The 24,195-nt window shown below is 42.0% G+C and overlaps 1 protein-coding gene across 2 annotated transcripts in view; it reads right to left on the reverse strand.

Moving 5' to 3' along the window:
- wwp2 (WW domain containing E3 ubiquitin protein ligase 2) overlaps window positions 1-21,735 on the reverse strand; it is a 45,775-nt gene extending 24,040 nt beyond the window's left edge. For both annotated transcript variants that reach the window (XM_082962697.1, XM_014148917.3), the window contains exons 1-5: window positions 21,651-21,735; window positions 6,300-6,381; window positions 5,372-5,525; window positions 5,124-5,245; window positions 4,647-4,784 (exon numbers count right to left, since the gene is read on the reverse strand). In XM_082962697.1, coding sequence (XP_082818823.1) covers window positions 4,647-4,784; window positions 5,124-5,245; window positions 5,372-5,525; window positions 6,300-6,369 — 484 coding nt within the window. In that variant the 5' untranslated portion in view covers window positions 6,370-6,381; window positions 21,651-21,735. The remainder of the gene's footprint in view (window positions 1-4,646; window positions 4,785-5,123; window positions 5,246-5,371; window positions 5,526-6,299; window positions 6,382-21,650) is intronic.
- Window positions 21,736-24,195: the final 2,460 nt, after the last annotated feature.

Consider the following 24,195-nt stretch of genomic DNA (forward strand, 5'->3'; position numbering starts at 1 on the left):
GGGACAGGAACAGGATGGCAACAACAACTGCTTGAGTTACACCATGAACGCACAATACCTCCATCAGGGCTCATCCTGACATGACCCTCCAGCATGACAATGCCACCAGCCATACTACTCTTTCTGTGCGTGATTTCCTGCAAGACAGGAATTGTCAGTGTTCTGCCATGGCCAGCGAAGAGCCCGGATCTCAATCCCATTGAGCACGTCTGGGACCTGTTGGATCGGAGGGTGAGGGCTAAGGCCATTCCCCCCCAGAAATGTCCGGGAACTTGCAGGTGCCTTGGTTGAAGAGTGGGGCAACATCTCACAGCAAGAACTGGCAAATCTGGTGCAGTCAATGAGGAGATGCACTGCAGTACTTAATGCAGCTGGTGGCCACACCAGACACTGACTGTTACTTTTGATTTTGACCCCCCCTTTGTTCAGGGACACATTATTCCATTTCTGTTAGTCACATGTCTGTGGAACTTGTTCAGTTTGTCTCAGTTGTTGAATCTTGTTATGCTCATACAAATATTTTCAAGTTAAGTTTGCTAAAAATAAACACAGTTGACAGTGAGAGGACGTCTCTTTTTTGCTGAGTTTATATGTCTGTTGATTTTATATTATGTGCCTGCATGTATAAGAGTGTGTGCAATGCACATGCATAAGAGTGCATGTGTTTGTCCGTTTAGGCCTATATATACGTAAAGGTGAGTTCTGTCTGGTCTGGATGTGTTTTTCACTGGCTGCAGCACAAAGGTCTGTTTATGGTAGCACTGTGTGTCAGCGTGTCAGAAAAACTGCCAGGGGAAATGAGGGAAAACACTAAACTAACAGAGCTGCCTTCAGAGAGAACACAGAGGGCCTTAACACACCTTCCCCCTGCAACACGGCGTACACTTGAACCTTTATACACCCCCCCCGCCAGAAAGCACACACTCCAGACCTTCATACACGTAGCCCCTTAAAACCTGCCCTCAGAGCACACACACTCCAGACCTCTATTCACTAACACTCCCCCTGCAACACACACACTAAGACCTCAGAAAGCACATATTCATTCCCTTAATACACTTCTCCCCCTCCCTTCCCCCTGTCCCACAGTGAGCCCCTACCCAGCCAGGCAGAGAGGAAACCCCCCGGATCACAGGAGCCGATTGTCCTGCACAACTCAGAAACCAGAGTCAATTACGCAATTTTGAGAAACAAATTCCACATAAGCACTCCCAAGCGTGTGCATGGCTATGCGTGATGACGGCGTGCAGGTGTGAAAGAGCGCTTGGGGAACACCAATGTAACAAATCTGAATGGAACAGGGGTTGTAAAGCCTATTCATCGATTTAAGAACAATATTAACCTTCATGCACAGGCATAAACACACACAATATACAGTACCAGTCAAAAGTTTGGACACACCTATTCATTCAAGGGTTTTTCTTTATTTTTACTATTTTCTACATTGAAGAATAATAGTGAAGACATGAAAAATATGAAATAACACATATGGAATCATTTAGTATCCTAAAAAAAAGTGTTCAACAAATCAAAATATATTTTATATTTGAGATTCTTCAAAGTAGCCACCCTTTGCCTTGATGACAGCTTTGCACACTCAAGGCATTCTCTCAACCAGCTTCACCTGAAATGCTTTTCGAACAGTCTTGAAGGACCTCCCACATATGCTGAGCACTTGTTGGCTGCTGTTCCTTCACTCTGCGGTCCAACTCATCCAAAACCATCTCAATTGGGTTGAGGTCGGGTGATTGTGGAGGCCAGGTCATCTGATGCAGCACTCGATAACTCTCCTTCTTGGTTAAATAGCCCTTACACAGCCTAGAGGTCAGTAGGAAAAAAAAAAAAAAATGTATGAAATGAAATGTATGCATTCACTACTGTAAGTCGCTCTGGATAAGAGCGTCTGCTAAATGACTAAAATGTAAAATGTAAAAAATGTGTTGGGTCATCGTCCTGTTGAAAAACAAATGATAGTGGGACTAAGTGCAAACCAGATGGGACGGTGTATCGCTGCAGAATGCTGTGGTAGCCATGCTGGTTAATAAGCCTTGAATTCTAAATGACAGTGACACTGACATTGTCACCAGCAAAGCACCCCCACACCATCACACCTCCTCCTCCATGCTTCATGGTGGGAACCACACATGCAGAGATCATCAGTTCACCTACTCTGCGTCTCACAGACACGACGGTTGGAAGCAAAAATCTCAAATTCTGACTCATCAGACCAAAGGACAGATTTCCACCAGTGTAATGTCCATTGCTTGTGTTTCTTGGCTCAAGCAAGTCTCTTCTTCTTATTGGTGTCCTTTAGTAGTGGTTTCTTTGCAGCAATTCGACCATGAAGGCCTGATTCACGCAGTCTCCTCTGAACAGTTGATGTTGAGATGTGTCTGTTACTTAAACTCTATGAAGCACATATTTGGGCTGCAATTTCTGAGGCCGGTAACTATAATGAACTTTTCCTCTGCAGCAGAGGTAACTATTGGTCTTCCTTTCCTGTGACGGTCCTCATGAGAGCCAGGTTCATCATAGCGCTTGATGGTTTTTGCAACTGCACTTGAAGAAACTTTCAAAGTTCTTCAAATGTTCTGTATTGACTGACCTTAACTTGTTAAAGTAATGATGGACTATCGTTTCTCTTTGTTTATTTGAGCTTTTCTTGCCATAATATGGACTTGGTCTTATACCAAATAGGGCCATCTTCTGTATACCACCCCTACCTTGTCACAACACAACTGATTGGCTCAAACGCATTAAGAAGGAAAGAAATTCTACAAATTAACAAGGCACACCTGTTAATTGAAATTCATTCCAGGTGACTTCCTCATGAAGCTGGTTGAGAGAATGCCAAGAGTGTGCAAAGCTGTCATCAAGGCAAACGGTGGCTACTTGGAAGAATCTCAAATATAAAATGCATTTTGATTTGTTTAACACTTATTTGGTTACTACATGATTCCATGTGTGTTATTTTATAGTTTTGGTGTCTTCACTATTATTCTACAATGTAGAAAATAGTAAAAATAAAGAAAAAACCTTCAATGAGTGGGTGTGTCCAAACTTTTGACTGGTACTGTTTAAACACACAAAGATACACATTTATGAACCATATGCTCAGAAACCCAACCCTGACTTGTGCTGTGTTCATTCACTAGGAAACACTCTGGCTCTGTGATTCGGAATGAAAAGGCTTGTGTGTTATTTCATACACAGATGAGAGATGCATGAACTGAGAAATTCAAGCCACCTCTATAAGTCAGTTTAATGTGTTGTTATTCATTAAAAACACCACGTTTAACAAACTCAAGAGGCAAGTCCAATCTTTGTCTCACAAAATTATATTTGTCTGCTGTTTGTAAACAGAAGACGCTGCTGCACTGTTTGGATGGGCTTTTTCACCACTCATTTGTATACGTGCAGTAAAGTATTGACATCACATAAAACCTGTCACTGTCGTTAACCCCATCTGCCCCGAAACCACAGCAAAAATCTGCTTCAAAATCAGACTTTCATTTATCTGCATGTCCAGCCCTTACATTTAGCCTCATGATGAAGTGTTTGGCCATTTTCTTTTCAGGACAACAAGTATAAACATAATGATTTCACATAAACAGTCACAATAAGAAAAATAAGGTCAGACAAAGCAAAAACGTGATAAAAATGAATTTATATGAATGCTGAAAGTACAGAAATGGTTCGCTCAGTGGGAAATGAATACCCAACTAGTCAGTGACAACTGTGTGGTGTTTGTGACAGAAACAATGTGAGCTTATTACAGTATTACAGACACTACGTCCTGGGATTTCCTATGATCTTCTATGTAGAAGAACCTTCTGATGGCTCTTGTGTAGCTTTAGAGCAAAACATGTTACATGTGCGTGTTCGTGAGAGATCTCAGCTTTGAGATCTCTTAATAGTTTGCAGCTCAAACCATTCGGACTCTACAGAGGTTTTTGTAAAAAGATCCAGCCCGGGCCCCTTCAGGATCCGCCCTTGTCTCACAAACAGCGCTCTAGCTCAGCCCCCATTAATCACAGACTAATTGTTGGTCTAGACGAATTCAATAGTACAACCCAGAAGTCTATAGCTCAAACACAATGTTTTAAAGGGGTTACAAGTCCAAAGCGCGCCGGCGTCACGGTGAGACTAAAGAGTTACCAGCTAATTATGTTTCTGTGTTCACAAGTTATAGTGGATGTTTATCAATAGTATCAACTATGCCTACATGAAAATGTGGAAATTGTCAAATAGCCACATAAAACTCCTTGGTCTTCTTCTCAACATGTGAAAGACTGTGTGCAAACTTGCACACTAGTAACATGATGGCTCAAAATATCACTATTCTAATCACATTACATTAAAAACTCCACCGCAACATCAAAGTACACTCTTTGCCGTTCTCCAAATGAGCCCTGCACTTCTTGCTTGGGTGGAGTCTGAAAAGCATAAGTCACTAACTGTAAAGTGTGTGAATATATACCAGAGAGCAAGAGAGAGAATGCGAGAAAGAAAATGTGTGGGAAGATTTTGTTTGCATTAAAAAAAGAGCGTGTACTCTTTTGTAAGTGTTAATATGTGTGTGTGTGTGTGTGTGTGTGTGTGTGTGTGTGTGTGTCTGTGTGCATGTGTTGCAAGGCGGGACTCACTGTCTGTTGCTGTGCTGCCATTGGGCAAAGATCCCAGATCAACAACCAGGCCATCCAGACAGACGTTCAGCTCGCCTCCAGCTACAAGTGAGCCTTTGTTCTCAGTCTGCAAGACCAGACTGAGCTGCAGATTCTCCACTGGAGGGAGAGGGGGAAGTGTGGGATGGAGGGATGGAAAACGAAAGAGAAAGAAAATGAAGGATTTGGGAAAAGTAAGATAGATGATAAGATAGGTTATTGAAGAGCAGTGATCTATCAACTGTATAGAAAACCAAAGTTCTTTCTCTTTTTCTGACATGTTTGTAAAAAAAATAAAAATAAATAACACTTCCACAATTGTAAACTTGATCTTGCAGTTCGGTAGAGGGTAACCACAAATATTTTAAAGTAGATAGAATACTATGGTAGCATGACTGGGAGGCCTGCTAAATATCCATGGACAATGACCTAGATAAAAATGAACTTTTATTGTCTTACTCTTGCCATCATGTGTACGCAGAGTGTCAAGCAGGTCAATGGTGGCAGTCCCCAGTAACTCCTTCCTCAAAGTGTGGCAGCTCCACAACTTAAGATCTAACCGGCTCTGAGGCGTCACATTCCTACACAAGTCAAAATCAGATACACAGTCAAATAGGCCTACATTACACACACACACACACACTCACTCTAAACAACATACAAGCATCAACAACAGAGTAAGTGAGGTTGAGATTAGGGGGGCTCACAGGGTGAGGTCCTCGTTCCACTGTAGCTCAAGGTGTCCAGTACGTTTGCCCGTTTTCTTGGTTTCACTAGTCAGGCCATCTGCAGTCACCTCCACAAAAGAGCTGAGTCTGGAGCGGGTGGGCAGCTTGGGTGACTGAGGCTTTGCTGAGACCACTTGGTGAAGAAGAAAAAAATAAACAATTGTTGAACATATAGCAAAATACAAAAAAAGACTACTGTGGTACACCAACTCCGGCCAATCCCTAACCTACAGTTTGTAATACAAATACTTATTCAGCTACTCTGGATTTGTTACTGTATGACAGGCAAACACTAAAAGGCAAATGCCGCCCTCTAGCTGTCACAGGCAAACAGGGTGGTCGTTTAGGCACAGTGTACTTCTGTTCATAAACGTGTTGTTGACTGTTCCATATTACTGTGATGCTCACTTGGCCAGCGAAACGTCAAACCTTTCTGGCTACTGTGGCTATCCATGTCAAAATTAACATTGAACTGAATTACATATCTGCTCAGGAAAACGTGGGCCGAATAACTGTTAGGATACTGCTGAATCTTTTCAACAGGGAGGACAGACCTGAAATGTTCCAATTATTTAAAACTGTCAAGGTGAATTAAACTTCTTTCATTTGATCTTATACGAGTGGGGGAGTGAGTGATGGGTGACAGCATAGTAGTGCATGCCATATTAACTGAGGAAAAGAGAGAGGAAAGGGAGTAATAAAGTGCAGGGAGAACAAATGGAAAAGTGGAATAACAATGGAGACTGAAAAATGAAAGTGGGACAATAATAGCTTGGGGTGGTTCAGGTTGTCATGAGTTTAAGAGAAATGTACACAGACACAGGGAAGAGGATGAGTATTAGAGTAGGTTACAAAGAGCAGGTGGTGAGAGGAATGAGAGGTGAGAGGAATTAAAAGCTGCTTATACCTTTCAAGGTCAACTGTGATTTCTCTGTGGTCTGGACATTGCCGGGTCTTGTCACACTGGCTGCTGCCATGACATCACAGCCCTGAGAAACACACAGGCACAATCTGAGAACACACATAACTGACATGACACAGCAAACTCTGAAGTGAATTACACACTGCAATGCAAAAAAAATTGCTAGCTATCTATTTCCCCTGCGTAACCTCCTTTCCAACATACACCGTGGACCACAACATAACAGTGGAGGCTCCCCAGGAGGAAGGGGAGGACTATCCTTCTCTGTGAATTTCATAAAAATTAAAATTGTATTGCCAACATTGAAAAAGTTATCCTTTTTAGATAAAGCTGTACTAAATATATTCACATCACCAAATAATTGATTAAAACACATTGTTCTGCAATGAAGGTCTACAGTAGCCTCAGCAGCACTCTGTAGGGTAGCACCATGGTGTAGCTGGAGGACAGCAAGCTTCCGCCCTCCTCTTGGTATATTGGCTTCAATACAAAACCTAGGAGGCTCTTGATTCTTACCACCTTCCATAGACTTACACAGTAATTATGACAACTTCCGGAGGATGTCCTCCAACATATCAGAGCTCTTGCAGCATGAACTGACATGTTGTCCAACCAATCAAAGGATCAAAGAATGAATCTAGCACTGAAAGCATAAGCTACAGCTAGCTAGGAGTGCAGTGTATAAAATGTGGTGAGTAGTTGACTCAAAGAGATTAAGACAATAATTGAACAGTTTTCAACAAATTAATTTATTCAAAAATTAAGGAGAAGCAAGAGATGGTCATTTTTTTTCACTTTCAGTTTCCCTTACTTAGCTAGCAAAATGCAGCTGGCCAGTTTAGTTACTCAAACACCTGGCTCAAACAGAGGGATGCTATGTTAGCTAGCTGGCTTTGACTATCCAACACAACACTGGAACTCTTCCAAGTAATAGGTAAGCTTTAGGTTTAACAAATGTATTGCCATTGCCACCGGTGCCCGCCGGTGTAACGGCTTAATGACTATACACTGTAATGTTACTGCATGATTGTAGCAGGTTTACTAACGCATTAGTTCTATTAGCTATATTGACTAAAACGTTACTTTAGCTAATATGGGGACAACGACGTAGGCTTTGTGTATCAGATATGACATGGTTTGGCTTGGAAAGGTTTTTTCGCAAGGTCACATACAGCTGATGTGTTGTTCATTGAAGTCCACAAACGAAGGGAATAGGTGAGAGGAGGAGAGTGCATAGAGGCGAGAAGGAATACAACGTGGCTGCTATGAAAGTGAACTGTGTTTATGCGTGATCAGGGGTGTAGTCATTCCACCGATTCTGTTGAAAAACATTTCTTAAACGGAAGCAAACAAAACAGGGATAAAAATACCTGAATTTGTCTCGTTTGCAACTGTTGGACTAATGATTACAACCTATATCAGCTAGATGCAGGCAAGAGTGTGCAAGGCGGTATTGAATGTATTTATTTAACTAGGCAAGTCAGTTAAGAACAAATTCTTATTTTACAATGACGGCCTACCCCATGCCAAACCCTCCCTTAACCTGGACGATGCTGGGACAATTGTGCGCCGCCCTATGGGACTCCCAATCACGGACAGTTGTGATACAGCTCGGGATCGAACCAGGGTCTGTAATGAAGCCTCTAGTACTGAGACGCAGTGCCTTAGACCACAGTGGTGTCGGTGTCTGTCATGTCAAATATTTATCTTGACCTGTGTGCACCTACGTTGTCAACTTTCATTCATAGGCTAGGTTGTAGCAACCTCATGATGGGTATACGGAAAATTTGAGTATCAAATTTTATTTGGCACATGTGCCTAATAAAACAGGTGAAGACTTTACAGTGAAATGCTTACTTACAAGCCCTAACCAACAATGCAGTTAAAAAAAATATGTAAAAAAAATATGTAAAAATACGATTAAGAAAAAGTAACAAAAAACTAAAGAGCAGCAGTAAAATAACATCAGCGAGGCTATATACAGGGGGTACCAGGAAGTGGCAATGTGCGGGGGCACCGGTTAGTTAAGGTAATTGAAGTAATATGTACATGTAGGTAGAGTTATTAAAGTGATTAATGCATAGAAAATAACAGAGAGTAGCAGCAGTGTAAAATGGGGGGTAGCCATTTGATTAGATGTTCAGGAGTCTTAGAACCTGTTTAGAAGCCTCTTGGACCTAGACTTAGCACTCCAGGACCGCTTGCCATGCGGTAGCAGAGAGAACAGTCTATGACCAGGGTGGCTGGAGTCTTTGACATTTTTTAGGGCCGTCCTATTACACCGCCTGGTATAGAGGTCCTGGATGGCAGGAAGCTTGGCACCAGTGATGTACTGGGCCGTATGCACAACCCTCTGTAGTGCCTTGCGGTCGGAGGCCGAGCAGTTGCCATACCAGGCATTGATGCAACCAGTCATGATGCTCTCGATGGTGCAGCTGTAGAACCTTTTGAGGATCTGAGGACCCATGCCAAATCTTTTCAGTCTCCTGAGGGGGAATAGGCGTTGTCGTGCCCTCTTCATGACTGTCTTTGTGTGTTAAGACTAGGGTTGCAAAGGGTCGGAAACTTTCCGGTTAATTTCCTGAATTTTTCCAGAAATTTTCCATGGGAAGTTAAGCCCAGGAATTCGGGGAATTTTGCTTAAATTCTTCAAAAAAGTTAGCTTATAACAGTGAACCTTTTTGTGGGATAGACATAAGTCAATTCTATGTCTTGTAGCATATTTTGGTTAAACTATCCCCAATTCAATGGAATTGCAACCCTCTGCATGCACAGTGCATTCTTCCATCACATGTACAGCTGATTCTCAAGATCTAATGAGATGCTATTGTGCCCACACTACTACACTGTCTGAGCCAAGGACTACATGCTTTCTGGTAAGTTTTGATTACAATACTGGGTGCGGTGAATATATTTTACATGACATCCATTTATTTTGTTAACCTCTTACATCTAGACGTTCCGCTAGCGGAACACCTGCTCCAATATCCAATGATAGGCATGGCGCGAATTACAAATTCCTCAAAAATACAAAAACTTCAATTTTTCAAACATATGACTATTTCACAGCATTTTAAAGATAAGACTCTCCTTTATCTAACCACACCTGTCCGATTTCAAAAAGGCTTTACAACGAAAGCAAAACATTAGATTATGTCAGCAGAGTACCAAGCCAGAAATAATCAGACACCCATTTTTCAAGCTAGCATATAATGTCACAAAAACCCAGAAGACAGCTAAATGCAGCACTAACCTTTGATGATCTTCATCAGATGACAACCCTAGGACATTATGTTATACAATACATGCATGTTTTGTTCAATCAAGTTCATATTTATATCAAAAACCAGCTTTTTACATTAGCATGTGACTAGCATGTGACTAGCATTCCCACCGAACACTGCCGGTGAATTTACTAAATTACTCATGATAAACGTTCACAAAAAGCATAACAATTATTTTAAGAATTATAGATACAGAACTCCTCTATGCACTCGATATGTCCGATTTTAAAATAGCTTTTTGGTGAAAGCACATTTTGCAATATTCTAAGTACATAGCCCAGGCATCACGGGCTAGCTATTTAGACACCCGGCAAGTTTAGCACTCACCAATATCACATTTACTATTATAAAAGATTGATTACCTTTTGTTGTCTTCGTCAGAATGCACTCCCAGGACTGCTACTTCAATAACAAATGTTGGTTTGGTCCAAAATAATCCATCGTTATATCCGAATAGCGGCGTTTTGTTCGTGCGTCCCAAACACTATCTGAAATGGTAAATCAGGGTCGTGCGCATGGCGCAATTCGTGACAAAAAAAATCTAAATATTCCATTACCGTACTTCGAAGCATGTCAACCGCTGTTTAAAATCCATTTTTATGCCATTTTTCTCGTAAAAAAGCGATAATATTCCGACCGGGAATCTCCTTTTAGCTAAACAGAGGAAAGTAAACAAAGCTTTCGGTCGACGCGGGCACGAGCCTGAGTCTCACAGTACTGTAACCAGCCACTACCCAAACGTGCTACTTTTTTTCAGCCAGAGCCTGCAAAGCCACGATTCAGCTTTTTACCGCCTTCTGAGACCCTATGGCAGCCGTAGGAAGTGTCACGGGACAGCTAAGATCCTCACTCTTCAATAAACAGAGACAAGAAGAACGACACCTTGTCAGACAGGCCACTTCCTGCATGAAACCTTGTCAGGTTTTTGCCTGCCAAATGAGTTCTGTTATACTCACAGACACCATTCAAACAGTTTTAGAAACTTTAGGGTATTTTCTATCCATATGTAATAAGTATATGCATGTTCTAGTTACTGGGTAGGAGTGGTAACCAGATTAAATCGGGTACGTTTTTTATCCAGCCGTGAAAATACTGCCCCCTAGCCATAACAGGTTAACTAGTAAATAGTAGCCTACAGCAAAGTGTGTTTAAATCATTTCTAATTTGTTAAGAATTTCTGCTAGTTAGTTTTTGCTACCATGTGGGTTTTAGCTTGCTTGAGCCTGCTAACTGAGGAGTGTTAATTCACCCGTTTCCATACATGTTTAATTTTAAAACATTTATCTTACAAAGGAGTTGTTTAATCTAACTGCTTAACTATTTATCTGTACATGGAATTGTATTTCAGTTTTTTTTACTCATTTTTTTCCTAATCTTTACAGTAAAATGCCAGGGCACTATCTGATGTGTGGAGACATTTCACTGCTGCTAATGTAGAAGGAAAAGCTGTGTACATTTGCAATACTGTGCAAAATCATATGTTAAGAATGCAACAAAGATGCAGAATCATCTGGGCAAGTGTATAAAGTTCCCTCGGTGCTCACAACAAGCAACCTCTGACAAAAGTCCCTCTACTTCTATTTGAGGTGAAAATGATGAATCAGGCACCTTATCGATAGCAACAGCTCATGGTCCTCCTGGAATCTTTTTTTTTTTACTCAATGGTGGAACATAGTCAGAGAAATGCTGATGAATGTCTTGCTCAAGCTGCGTATGCAACTGGTTCACCTCTGATGCTCACAGGCAATGTGTATTGGAAGAGATTTTTTAATGTTCTTCGCCCAGCATACACCCCTTAAACCAGACATGCTTTATCTACTAATTTGCTGGATGCAGAGTTCAACAGAGTTCAAGTGAAGGCCAAGCAAATCATAGAGAAAGCAGACTGCATTGCAATCATCTCTAATGGGTGGTCGAATGTTCGTGGGCAAGGAATAATTAACTACATCATCGCCACCCCTCAACCAGTATTCTACAAGAGCACAGACACAAGGGACAACAGACACACCGGTCTCTACATTGTAGATGAGCTGAAGGCAGTCAATGACCTTGGACCACAGAAGATATTTGCACTGGTGACAGACAATGCTGCAAACATGAAGGCTGCTTGGTCTAAAGTGGAGGAGTCCTACCCTCACATTACACCCATTGGCTGTGCTGCTCATGCATTGAATCTGGTCGTCAAGGACATCATGGCACTGAAAACAATGGATAGACTCTACAAGAGAGTCAAGGAAATGGTTATGTATATGAAGGGTCATCAAGTTATAGCAGAAACCTACTTCACCAAGCAAAGAAGAATAAGATCACCACATTGAAGCTGCCCAGCAACACCCATTGGGGTGGTGTTGTCATCATGTTTGACAGTCTCCTGGAAGGGAAGGCGTCTCTCCAAGAAATGGCCATATCAGTCTGCCAATATGGACAGCCCCATCAAGAGGATCCTCCAGGATTATGTATTTTGGGAGAGAGTGGAAAGCAGCCTGAAACCTATAGCAGTAGCCATTGCACGGATTGCGGGAGACAATGCCATCCTGTCTGATGTTCAGACTCTGCTTGCAGATGTAAGAGAAGAAATCCGTACTGCGGATGACAGCAAGGTTTTTGGCAGTCTGGCGAAGTACACTTCCAAGTAAGGGCTTTGGGATGGAGATGCAATATGGCAGTCGTGCCAACATATCTCATCAGCCACCTGGTGGAAGGGACTTTGTGGATCTGTGGCTCTTTCCCCTGTTGCCTTCATCATCCTCCAAATCCCACCAACATCAGCCGCCTCCGAGCGCAACATGTCCTTGTTTAGGAACACACACACCAAAGCACGCAACAGGCTGACCAATACAAGGGTTGAAAAATTGGTGGCCATCCAGGCAAATGTGAGGCTTTTTGAGCCTGACAACAAGCCATCCTCAACAAGGTAGGAAAGTGACAGTGAAGATGACGCCTCAGAGTCTGATGTTCAAGAAGTGGACATTTAGGAGGTCCAGGGAGAAGACATGGAAGCCTGAGAGGAAGACAACCAAAGCTTTAGCTTCTAGACTATGATTTTACAGATTCTGGGAGATGCAATGGATCATTGGGGATCATTCAATATTCCCTTTCTTTTGTTGTTCAGTGAAATCATCCCATATGAAGAGTCAACTCATTTAATTCAAGTTCAATTTGTAACTAAATAGTTTTTTTTATTTCTATTGGAAGGATTTAATCATTTGCAATTATGTCTACTTATGAATTTTTAATTTAACCTTTATTTACAGTTGAAGTCAGAAGGTTACATACACCTTAGCAAACTACATTTAAACTCAGGTTTTCACAATTCCTGACATTTAAATCCAAGTGAAAATTCCCTGTCTTAGGTCAGTTAGGATCACCACTTTATTTTAAGAATGTGAAATGTCAGAATAATAGTAGAGTGAATTATTTATTTCTGCTTTTATTTCTTTCATCACATTCCCAGTGGGTCAGAAATTTACACACACTCAATTAGTATTTGGTAGCATTGCCTTAATTTTTTAACTTGGGTCAAACATTTTGGGTAGCCTTCCACAAGCTTCCCACAATAAGTAGGGTGAATTTTGGCCCATTCCTCCTGACAGAGCTGGTGTAACTGAGTCAGGTTTGTAGGCCTCCTTGCTCGCACACGCTTTTTCAGTTCTGCCCACAAATGTTCTATAGCATTGAGGTCAGGGCTTTGTGATGGCCACTCCAATACCTTGACTTTGTTGTCCTTAAGCCGTTTTGCCACAACTTTGGAAGTATGCTTGGGGTCATTGTCCATTTGGAAGACCCATTTGCAACCAAGCTTTAACTTCCTGACTGATGTCTTGAGATGTTGCTTCAATATATCCACAATTTTCATACCTCATGATGCCATCTATTTTGTGAAGTGCACCAGTCCCTCCTGCAGCAAAGCACCCCCACAACATGATGCTGCCAACCCCGTCCTTCACAGATGGGAGATGTTCTTCGCCTTGCAAGCCTCCCCCTTTTTCCTCCAAACATAATGATGGTCATTATGGCCAAACAGTTCTATTTTTGTTTCATCAGACCAGAGGACATTTCTCCAAATAGTACAATCTTTGTCCCCATGTGCAGTTGCAAACCATAGTCTGGCTTTTGTATAGCGGTCTTGGAGCAGTGGCTTCTTCCTTGCTGAGCGGCCTTTCACGTTATGTCGATGTAGAACTAGTTTGATTGTGGATATAGATACTTTTGTACCTGTTTCCTCCAGCATCTTCACAAGGTCCTTTGCTGTTGTTCTGGGATTGAGTTGCACTTTTCGCACCAAAGTACATTCATCTCTAGGAGACAGAACGCGTCTCATTCCTGGGCGGTATGACGGCTGCATGGTCCCATGGTATTTATACTTGCGTACTATTGTATGTACAGATGAACGTGGTACCTTCAGGCATTTGGAAATTGCTCCCAAGGATGAATCAGACTTGTGGAGGTCTTGGCTGATTTCTTTTGATTTTCCCATGATGTCAAGCAAAGAGGCACTGAGTTTGAAGGTAAGCCTTGAAATACATCCACAGGTACACCTCCAATTGACTCAACTTATGTCAATTAGCTATCAAAAGCTTCTAGAGCCATCACATTTTCTGGAATTTTCCAAGCTGTTTAAAGGCACAGTCAATTTAGTGTATGTAAACTTCTGACCTACTGGAATTGTGATACAGTGAATTATAAGTGAAATAATCTGTAAACAATTGTTTGAAAATGACTTGTGTCATGCACAAAGTAGATGTCCTAACCGACTTGCCAAAACTATAGATTGTTAACAAGAAATTTGTGGAGTGGTTGAAAAACAAGTTTTAATGATGCCAACCTAAGTGTATATAAACTTCCGACTTCAACTGTAACTAGGCAAGTCAGTTAAGAACAAATTCTTATTTAAAATGATGGCCTAGGAACAGTGTGTTAACTGCCTTGTTCAGGGGCAGAACGGACTTTTACCTTGTCAGCTCGGGGATTCGATCTAGCAACCTTTCGGTTACTGGCCCAACGTTTATGTTTGTCTCTCCACATTATATGGTAAATATATCCAATGCAAAAAACAACTACATTTAAATGGTATTAATATTAATTTGCATATATTTCCGTTAATTCCCACGGAAAGTTTCCACCTCTGAATTTCCCCAAAATGTGCAACCCTAGTTTGGACCATGATAGTTTGTTGGTGATGTGGACACCAAGGAACTTGAAGCTCTCAACCTGCTCCACTACAGCCCCGTTGATGAGAATGGGGGCGTGCTCGGTCCTCCTTTTCCTGCAGTCCACAATCATCTCCTTTGTCTTGATCACGTTGAGGGAGAGGTTGTTGTCCTGGCACCACACGGCCAAGTCTCTGACCGTCTCGTCGGTAATCAGGCCTACCACAGTTGTGTCATCGGCAAACTTAATGATGGTGTTGGAGTCGTGCCTGGCCATGGAGTCATGAGTAAACAGGGAGTACAGGAGGGGACTAAGCAGGTACCCCTGAGGGGCCCCTGCGTTGAGGATTAGCGTGGCAGATGTGTTGTTACTTAGCCTTATCACCTGGGGCGGCCCGTCAAGAAGTCCAGGATCCATTTGCAGAGGGGGGTGTTTAGTCCCAGGGTCCTTAGCTTATTGATGAGCTTTGAGGGCACTATGTTGTTGAACACTGAGCTGTAGTCAATGAATGGCCTTCTGAATGTTGACCTGTTTAAAGGTCTTACTCACATCGGCTGCGGAGAGCATGATCCCACTGTTGTCCGAAAACAGCTGGTGCATAGCGGGATTTCTTATAAGCTTCCGGGTTAGAGTCCTGCTCCTTGAAAGAGGCAGCTCTACCCTTTAGCTCAGTGAGCATGTTGCCTGTAATCCATGACTTCTGGTTGGGGTATGTACTTACAGTCACTGTGGGGACGACGTCATCGATGCACTTATTGATGAAACCAGTGACTGATATGGTGTACACCTCAATGCCATCGGAAGAATCGCGGAACATATTCCAGTCTGTGCTAGCAAAACAGTTCTGTAGTTTAGCATCTGCTTCATCTGATCACTGTTTCATTGACCGAGTCACTGTTGCTTCCAGCTTTAATTTTAGCTTGTACAGTGGGGGAAAAAAGTATTTGATCCCCTGCTGATTTTGTACGTTTGCCCACTTACAAAGAAATGATCAGTCTATCATTTTAATGGTAGGTTTATTTGAACAGTGAGAGACAGAATAACAACAAAATAATCCAGAAAAACGCATGTCAAAAATGTTCTAAAAGGATTTGCATTTTAACCTGTTAGGGCTAGGGGGCAGTATTGACACGGCTGGATAAAAAACATACCCGATTTAATCTGGTTACCACTCCTACCCAGTAACTAGAATATGCATATACTTATTACATATGGATAGAAAACACCCTAAATTTTCTAAAACTGTTTGAATGGTGTCTGTGAGTATAACAGAACTCAAATGGCAGGTCAAAACCTGAGAGATTCCTTTACAGGAAGTGGCCTGTCTGACCATTTCTTGAACTTCTTTTCCATCTCTATCATTTACTAAGGATCTCTGCTCTAACGTGACACTTCCCACGTCGTCCATAGGCGCTCAGAGCCCGGGAAAAAACAGAAGGTCGTCATTCCAGCCCCAGGCTGAAACACATTATCGCCTTTCTCAAGTGGCCGATCAAGGGACACTGGGCTTAGGCGTGTGACCCGACCGCCCCCGCCTTTGGGATTTTTTCCTCTGTTTGCCGAAAAGGAGATTCCCTGTCGGAATATTATCGCTTTTCTACGAGAAAAATGTCGTAAAAATTGATTTTAAACAGCGGTTGACATGCTTCGAAGTACGGTAATGGAATATTTAGAATTTTATTGTCACGAATTGCGCCACGCCGCTATTCGGATATAACGATGGATTATTTTGGACCAAACCAACATTTGTTATTGAAGTAGCAGTCCTGGGTGTGCATTCTGACGAAGACAACAAAAGGTAATCAAACTTTTATAATAGTAAATATGATTATGGTGAGTGCTAAACTTGCCGGGTGTCTAAATAGCGAGCCCGTGATGCCTGGGCTATGTACTTAGAATATTGCAAAATGTGCTTTCACCAAAAAGCTATTTTAAAATCGGACATATCGAGTGCATAGAGGAGGTCTGTATCTATAATTCTTAAAATAATTGTTATGCTTTTTGTGAACGTTTATCGTGAGTAATTTAGTAAAATGTTAGCGAATTCCCCGGAAGTTTGCGGGGGGTATGCTAGTTCTGAACGTCACATGCTAATGTAAAAAGCTGGTTTTTGATATAAATATGAACTTGATTGAACAAAACATGCATGTATTGTATAACATAATGTCCTAGGGTTGTCATCTGATGAAGATCATCAAAGGTGAGTGCTGCATTTAGCTGTCTTCTGGGTTTTGGTGACATTATATGCTGGCTTGAAAAATGGGTGTCTGATTATTTCTGGCTTGGTACTCTGCTGACATAATCTAATGTTTTGCTTTCGTTGTAAAGCCTTTTTGAAATCGGACAGTGTGGTTAGATTAACGAGAGTCTTGTCTTTAAATAGCTGTAAAATAGTCATATGTTTGAGAAATTGAAGTAATAGGATTTTTAAGGTTTTGAAAATCGCGCCACAGGCTTCAAGTGGCTGTTACGTAGGTGGGACGAATTCGTCCCGCCTAGCCCAGAGAGGTTAATGAGGGAAATAAGTATTTGACCCCTCTGCAAAACATGACTTAGTACTTGGTGGCAAAACCCTTGTTGGCAATCACAGAGGTCAGACGTTTCTTGTAGTTGGCCACCAGGTTTGCACACATCTCAGGAGGGATTTTGTCCCACTCCTCTTTGCAGATCTTCTCCAAGTCATTAAGGTTTCGAGGCTGACGTTTGGCAACTCGAACCTTCAGCTCCCTCCACAGATTTTCTATGGGATTAAGGTCTGGAGACTGGCTAGGCCACTCCAGGACCTTAATGTGCTTCTTCTTCAGCCACTCCTTTGTTGCCTTGGCCGTGTGTTTTGGGTCATTGTCATGCTGGAATACCCATCCACGACCCATTTTCAATGCCCTGGCTGAGGGAAGGAGGTTCTCACCCTAGATTTGACAGTACATGGCCCCGTCAAATGATGCAGTGAAGTTGTCCTGTCCCCTTAGCAGAAAATCACCCCCAAAGCATAATGTTTCCACCTCCATGTTTGACGGTGGAGATGGTGTTCTTGGGGTCATAGGCAGCATTCCTCCTCCTCCAAACACGGCGAGTTGAGTTGATGTCAAAGAGCTCCATTTTGGTCTCATCTGACCACAACACTTTCACCAGTTGTCCTCTGAGTCATTCAGATGTTCATTGGCAAACTTCAGACGGGCATGTATATGTGCTTTCTTGAGCAGGGGGACCTTGCGGGCGCTGCAGGATTTCAGTCCTTCATGGCGTGGTGTGTTACCAATTGTTTTCTTGGTGACTATGGTCCCAGCTGCCTTGAGATCATTGACAAGATCCTCCCGGGTAGTTCTGGGCTGATTCCTCACCGTTCTCATGATCATTGCAACTCCACGAGGTGAGATCTTGCATGGTGCCCCAGGCCTGAGGGATATTGACAGTTCTTTTGTGTTTTTTCCATTTGCGAATAATCGCACCAAATGTTGTCACCTTCTCACCAAGCTGCTTGGCGATGGTCTTGTAGCCCATTCCAGCCTTGTGTAGGTCTACAATCTTGTCCCTGACATCCTTGGAGAGCTCTTTGGTCTTGGCCATGGTGGAGAGTTTGGAATCTGATTGATTGATTGCTTCTGTGGACAGGTGTCTTTTTTTTACAGGTAACAAACTGAGATTAGGAGCACTCCCTTTAAGAGTGTGCTCCTAATCTCAGCTCGTTACCTGTATAAAAGACACTTGGGAGCCAGAAATCTTTCTGATTGAGAGGGGGTCAAATACTTATTTCCCTCATTAAAATGCAAATCAATTTATAACATTTCTGACATGTTTTTCTGGATATTTTTGTTGTTATTCTGTCTCTCACTGTTCAAATAAACCTACCATTAAAATTATAGACTGATCCTTTCTTTGTAAGTGGGCAAACGTACAAAATCAGCAGGGGATCAAATACTTCCCCCCCCCCCACTGTAAGCAGGAATCAGGAGGATAGAATTATGGTCAGATTTGCCAAATGGAGGGAGAGCTTTGTACGCATCTCTGTGTGTGGAATAAAGGTGGTCTAGAGTTTTTCCCCCTCTGGTTGCCCATTTAACATGCTGGTGGAAATTTGGTAAAACGGATTTAAGTTTCCCTGCATTAAAGTCCTCAGCCACTAGGAGCGCTTTTCCTGTTTGCAGCTCATTGAGTGCTGTCTTAGTGCCAGCATTGGTCTGTTGTGGTATGTAGACAGCTATGAAAAATACAGATAAACTCTCTAGGGAGATAGTGTGGTCTACAGCTTATCATGAGATACTCTACCTCAGGCGAGCAAAACCTGAGACTTCCTTAGATATCGTTCACAAGCTGTTGTTTACAAATATACATAGACCGCCACCCCTTGTCTTACCAGAGGCTGCTGTTCTGTCCTGCCGATACAGTGTAAAACCCGCCAGCTGTATGTTGTTTATGTTGTCATTCAACCACGACTCGGTGAAACATAAGATATTAACGTTTTTAATGTCCTGTTGGTAGTTTAATCTTGCTCGTAGGTCATCTATTTTATTTTCCAATGATGGCATGTTTGCCAACAGAACGGATGGCAGTGGGGGTTTACTCGCTCGCCTGTGGATTCTCAGAAGGCAGCCTGACCTCCGCCTCCTTTTTCACCATCTTCTCTTCGGGCAAATAACGGGGATTTGGGCCTGTTCCCGGGAAAGCAGTATGTCCTTCACGTTGGACTCTTTAAAGGAAAAAGCTTCTACCAGTTTGTGGTGAGTAATCGCTGTTCTAATGTCCAGAAGTTATTTTCGGTCATAAGAGATGGCAGCAGCAACACTATGTACAAAATAAGTTCAAAAATAAGTTACAAACAATGCAAACAATTGTTAGGAGCACGTAAAACGTCAGCCATCCTCTCCGGCGCCATTCTACATGTAGTAGCCTAAACCTAGCAATGTTACATTGAACTGGGTGCTTTCACACAGGTTTGGCTCTGGAGTTAATTAAGCAATTAACATCCCATCATGCCTAGGGTCATGTATAAACATTTTTAATGTTTACTACCATGTCTTTGCCCCCATAGAATGACAATGTTTCCATCCACAGGGCACGAGTGGTCACTGAATGGTTTGATGAGCATGAAAACTATGTAAAACATATGCCATGGCAATCTCAGTCTCCAGCTCCCAACCCAATTGAACACTTATCAATCTGGCTTTGTTGAAAGTTGTAATGGTAAAATGCACAAGGTGCAATTTCGAAATTGCGTAGTGTGTCATCAGTTTTCCTCATCATGTCAGTCATTGCATACTTTAGAGAGCTATTTTAAACTTGTCAGAAATGCCCAGATTAATTAGCCCATGTCAGATAATGATTTTTAGCTAGATTTATTAGCCCATATATTTTGTAGTAAGGTTCGAGTCACTCAAATATCACATGAATACACATTAGACATGGCAAATTTATTGAATTGCAATAAAATGAGCTTTAAAACAGCAACATTTTCTCTGCACCCAATGACAAAATGTGCAGAATTGCAGGAAACAAGCTTTAAACCTGCAACATTTTCTCTCTGCCAACAAGAGGGGTGTGAACAGTGCTTGTGCCCATAGAAATAGACAAGCCACACGCGTGAGGCATGAGTGAAAATGTTAGGGAACCCCTGCACTATGAGATAGTCATAGGAGACAGTCGTAGCTTGAATAGTTTAGTCATATCTGGGTGTTATCACATCCTACAATACACCTTTTCGGTCCAGCATAAACGTTACCCCAAAAACAAACCGTTAACTAGCCATCAGATCCGACCCACTTGCTCCTCGGCAAACACATCACTGACAAACTGAAATGGTCCACCCACAGACAGTGTGGTGAAGAAGGCTGAAGAAATTTGGCTTGGCACCTAAAACCCTCAAACTTTTACAGATGCACAATTGAGAGCATCCCTTTGTGCTGTTTTCTCCGCCTGGTACGGCAACGGCACTGCCCGCAACCGCAGGGCTCTCCAGACGGTGGCGGCAAACTACCTGCCCTACAGGACATCTACAGCACCCAATGTCGCATGAAGACCAAAAAGATAAAAGGATAACAATCACCCGAACCACTGCCTGTTCACCCAGCTATCATCCAGAAGGCGAGGTCAGTACAGGTGCATCAAAGCTGGGACCGAGAGACTGAAAAACCGCTTCTATCTCAAGGCCATCAGACTGTTAAATAGCCATCACTAGCGCCTCAGAGGCTGCTGCCCTATATACATAGACTTGAAATCACTGACCACTTTAATAATGGAACACTAGTCACATTAATAATGTTTGCATAAAACTAATCTCATATGTATATACTGTATTCTACTGTATTTTAGTCTATGCCGCTCCAATATTGCTCATCCAAATATTTATATATTCTTCATTCCATTACTTTAGATTTGTGTGTATTGTTGTTAGATATTACTGCACTGTTGGAGCTAGAAACACAAGCATTTCGCTATGCCCGCAATAACATCTGCTAAACACGTGTATGTGACCAATGAAATTTGATTTGACAATTTTTTTTCAATGGTAAACGAACGGAGTGACTATCTTCATTTATCCACCATCTTTGGTGTGATCCCAACAAAAGGAAACCTAAACATTTACTGCGTGTAAGATGCACAGGGTGAGACATCTTATTTGCTGATAGCTTAATGTACATCGATTAACTGTACACATCAACAACTCAAATTGGCTCATTGCCTCCATATTTAAATACTCTGCGCACAAAAAACAAAACACGGAAGATGGTGAGCTAACCTTATAGCTCCTAGCTAGCCAACAGCTTTGTGTGGGCATAAGGACATGACAGCCACCTTTTCTCGTAAACGTAGTTAGATAAATGTGTACTATTGAAGAAACGTTTTCTACAACCCTGTTTTACTTGACATTGCTGGCAACGTATTTCGTTTATTTTCTCATAATTACCTTTTTCAGCTGTGGTCCTCTGGTACCGCTAGCTGGTTAACTTTCATTTCCGCCTACCTCAATGATGGGGTCACGTGATTCACGGTAAAAGGCTAGCGCAATGAATTGTGGTTCACAACATGCAAATACAGGTACAGTAATTTGACCGCTATAATAAACCAAAGATAACAATGCATGTTTATTTAAAAGTACATTTGCCCCCCTTTATCGGCAAACCTATATGTGACAAAAAGGAGAACAAGTACTGGAAAGATAATCACAAATACACAAACTATCTGAAATAAAGTCAAAACAATATATAAATACAATAGAAATTATCTTCCTAGAAAGTCCTGACAGTTTATGAAATCTCGGTAAGAGGGCAAGCACACCACAACTATCATATTTCTTATAGCTTTATAAGCTTGCCAAAGTATCAAGTACAATTCAGCTATATACTGTATTTCACTCCGTTCACACTGTGTGTGAATTCAACATGGTGTGGTTGCCCAGTAAAGAATTAACAGCACGATTCAATTGGAAGCTACACTGTATAATTCATTCTGTGCTTGAACTCAACATGGTGTGGTTTCCCAATAGTTTTCACCAGGCAGTTAGATACCAGTAGTCTGAAAACAGTTGGCTATGATCCATAAACCTACAGTAAACGTTGGGTGACTTGTGAACAGTGAATAAGCAGCCCTATCTTTCATGTGTGATTGAGTCACAATATGACAGGACACAGGCTCCAAAGATTCAAATAAAAAATAATTGTGAATAGCTGTTCTGTAGATTTTGTTGGTCTTTCAACTAAAATAAAAAATAAAAATTAAGGCTGTGATGACTTCCTACAAATGGACGAATGCTAAACTGGACAGTAGTCATTCAAAGATATCAAAAAGTGCTGGAGCCTATCCAAAGTCAGTATAAGTGAGTGATCATGACAAACAGTCAGCAGCGGACAGTCCAGGAGGATGTTGGCCATGGTGACTCATGTAGTGGTCGTGGAAATAGATAATCATAGCCAGAGAAGGACCCAGTAGCAAGCACAGCCACACCAGCCCACTGCCATAGTTACCCCTGAAATAGTGTCCAAGTTAAATAGCTACCAGGAGCTGGTGCAGGGAAAGAGAAGGGGGCGTTAACATGCTTGTTCACACACACACTGCATGAACACATATAGAACTATACTGTATGGTAGTTCAGTGTCACTCACCTCAAAGAGCATCATGATGAAGATCCCTAGATGACAGTTGTGCAAAGGCAGAGATATGACATAACTGGCACAACAAAACAAACAAAATGTTAATACATAAATCAAATCAAATTCTATTGGTTGCATACACATACACAGATGTTATTGCGGTTGTAGCGAAATGCTTGTGTTCCTAGCTCCAGCAGTTGAGTAATATCTAACAATTCACAATAATACACACAGATCTAAAAGTAAAAGAATGGAATTAAGAAATATATAAATATTAGGATGAGCAATGTCGGAATCTGGAGTATAAATATATATATATGTGCTGGAATTTATAGACATTAAAGACATTATGGACTGTACGTGGATAGAATATTTAGTGTATCTGTAGAATACATAGGATATTATAGTATATACAGCAATAGTTAAATAGGATGACATTGACTAGAATACAGTATACATATGAAATGAGTAAAACAATATGTAAACATTATTAGTGACCACTGACCAGTGTTCCATTATTAAAGTGACCAGTGATTCTATGTCTATGTACATAGGGCAGCAGCCTCAAGGTGCAGGTTTGAGTAACCGGGTGGTAGCCGGCTAGTGACAGTGTCTAAGTTCACTACAGGGTACTGGGTGGAGGCCAGCTAGTGATGACTATTTAACAGTCTGATGGCCTTGAGATAGAAGCTGTTATTCAGTCTCTTGGTCCCAGCTTTGATGCACCTGTACTGACCTCACCTTCTGGATGATAGCGGGGTGAACAGGCCGTGTCTCGGGTGGTTGATGTCCTTGATGATCTTTTTGTCCTTCCTGTGACATTGGGTGCTGTAGGTGTCCTGGAGAGCAGGCAGTGTGCCCCCGGTGATGCGTTGGGCAGACGACACCACCCTCTGGAGAGCCCTGCGGTTGCGGGTGGTGCAGTTGCCGTATCAGACAGTGATACAGCCTGACAGGTTGCTCTTCATGGTGCATCTGTAAAAGTTTGTGAGGGTCTTAGGGGCCAAGCTGAATTTCTTCAGCCTCCTGAGGTTGAAGAGGCGCTATTGCGCATGTCTCGTCATTGTTGGTAATCAGGCCTACTACCGTTGTGTCATCTGCAAACTTGATAATTGAGTTGGAGGTGTGCTTGGCCACGCAGTCATGGTTGAACAGGGAGTTCAAGAGGGGGCTGAGCACACATACTTGTGGGGCCCCTGTGTTGAGGATCACAGTTATTCAATCACAGTACAAACACATGCATTTAATACATAAACATATCACCTGCTGCACGATTACCACCATCATTTGAGTAAGAACCACCTGAAAGAAGAGGCAAAAATTAAGAGGGTGGATAATAGTGTGGCCCTCATCTCACCATTT

This window comes from Salmo salar, chromosome 16 (genome assembly GCF_965601325.2).
Source record: "Salmo salar chromosome 16, fSalSal1, whole genome shotgun sequence".
NCBI classification, from domain to species: domain Eukaryota; kingdom Metazoa; phylum Chordata; class Actinopteri; order Salmoniformes; family Salmonidae; genus Salmo; species Salmo salar.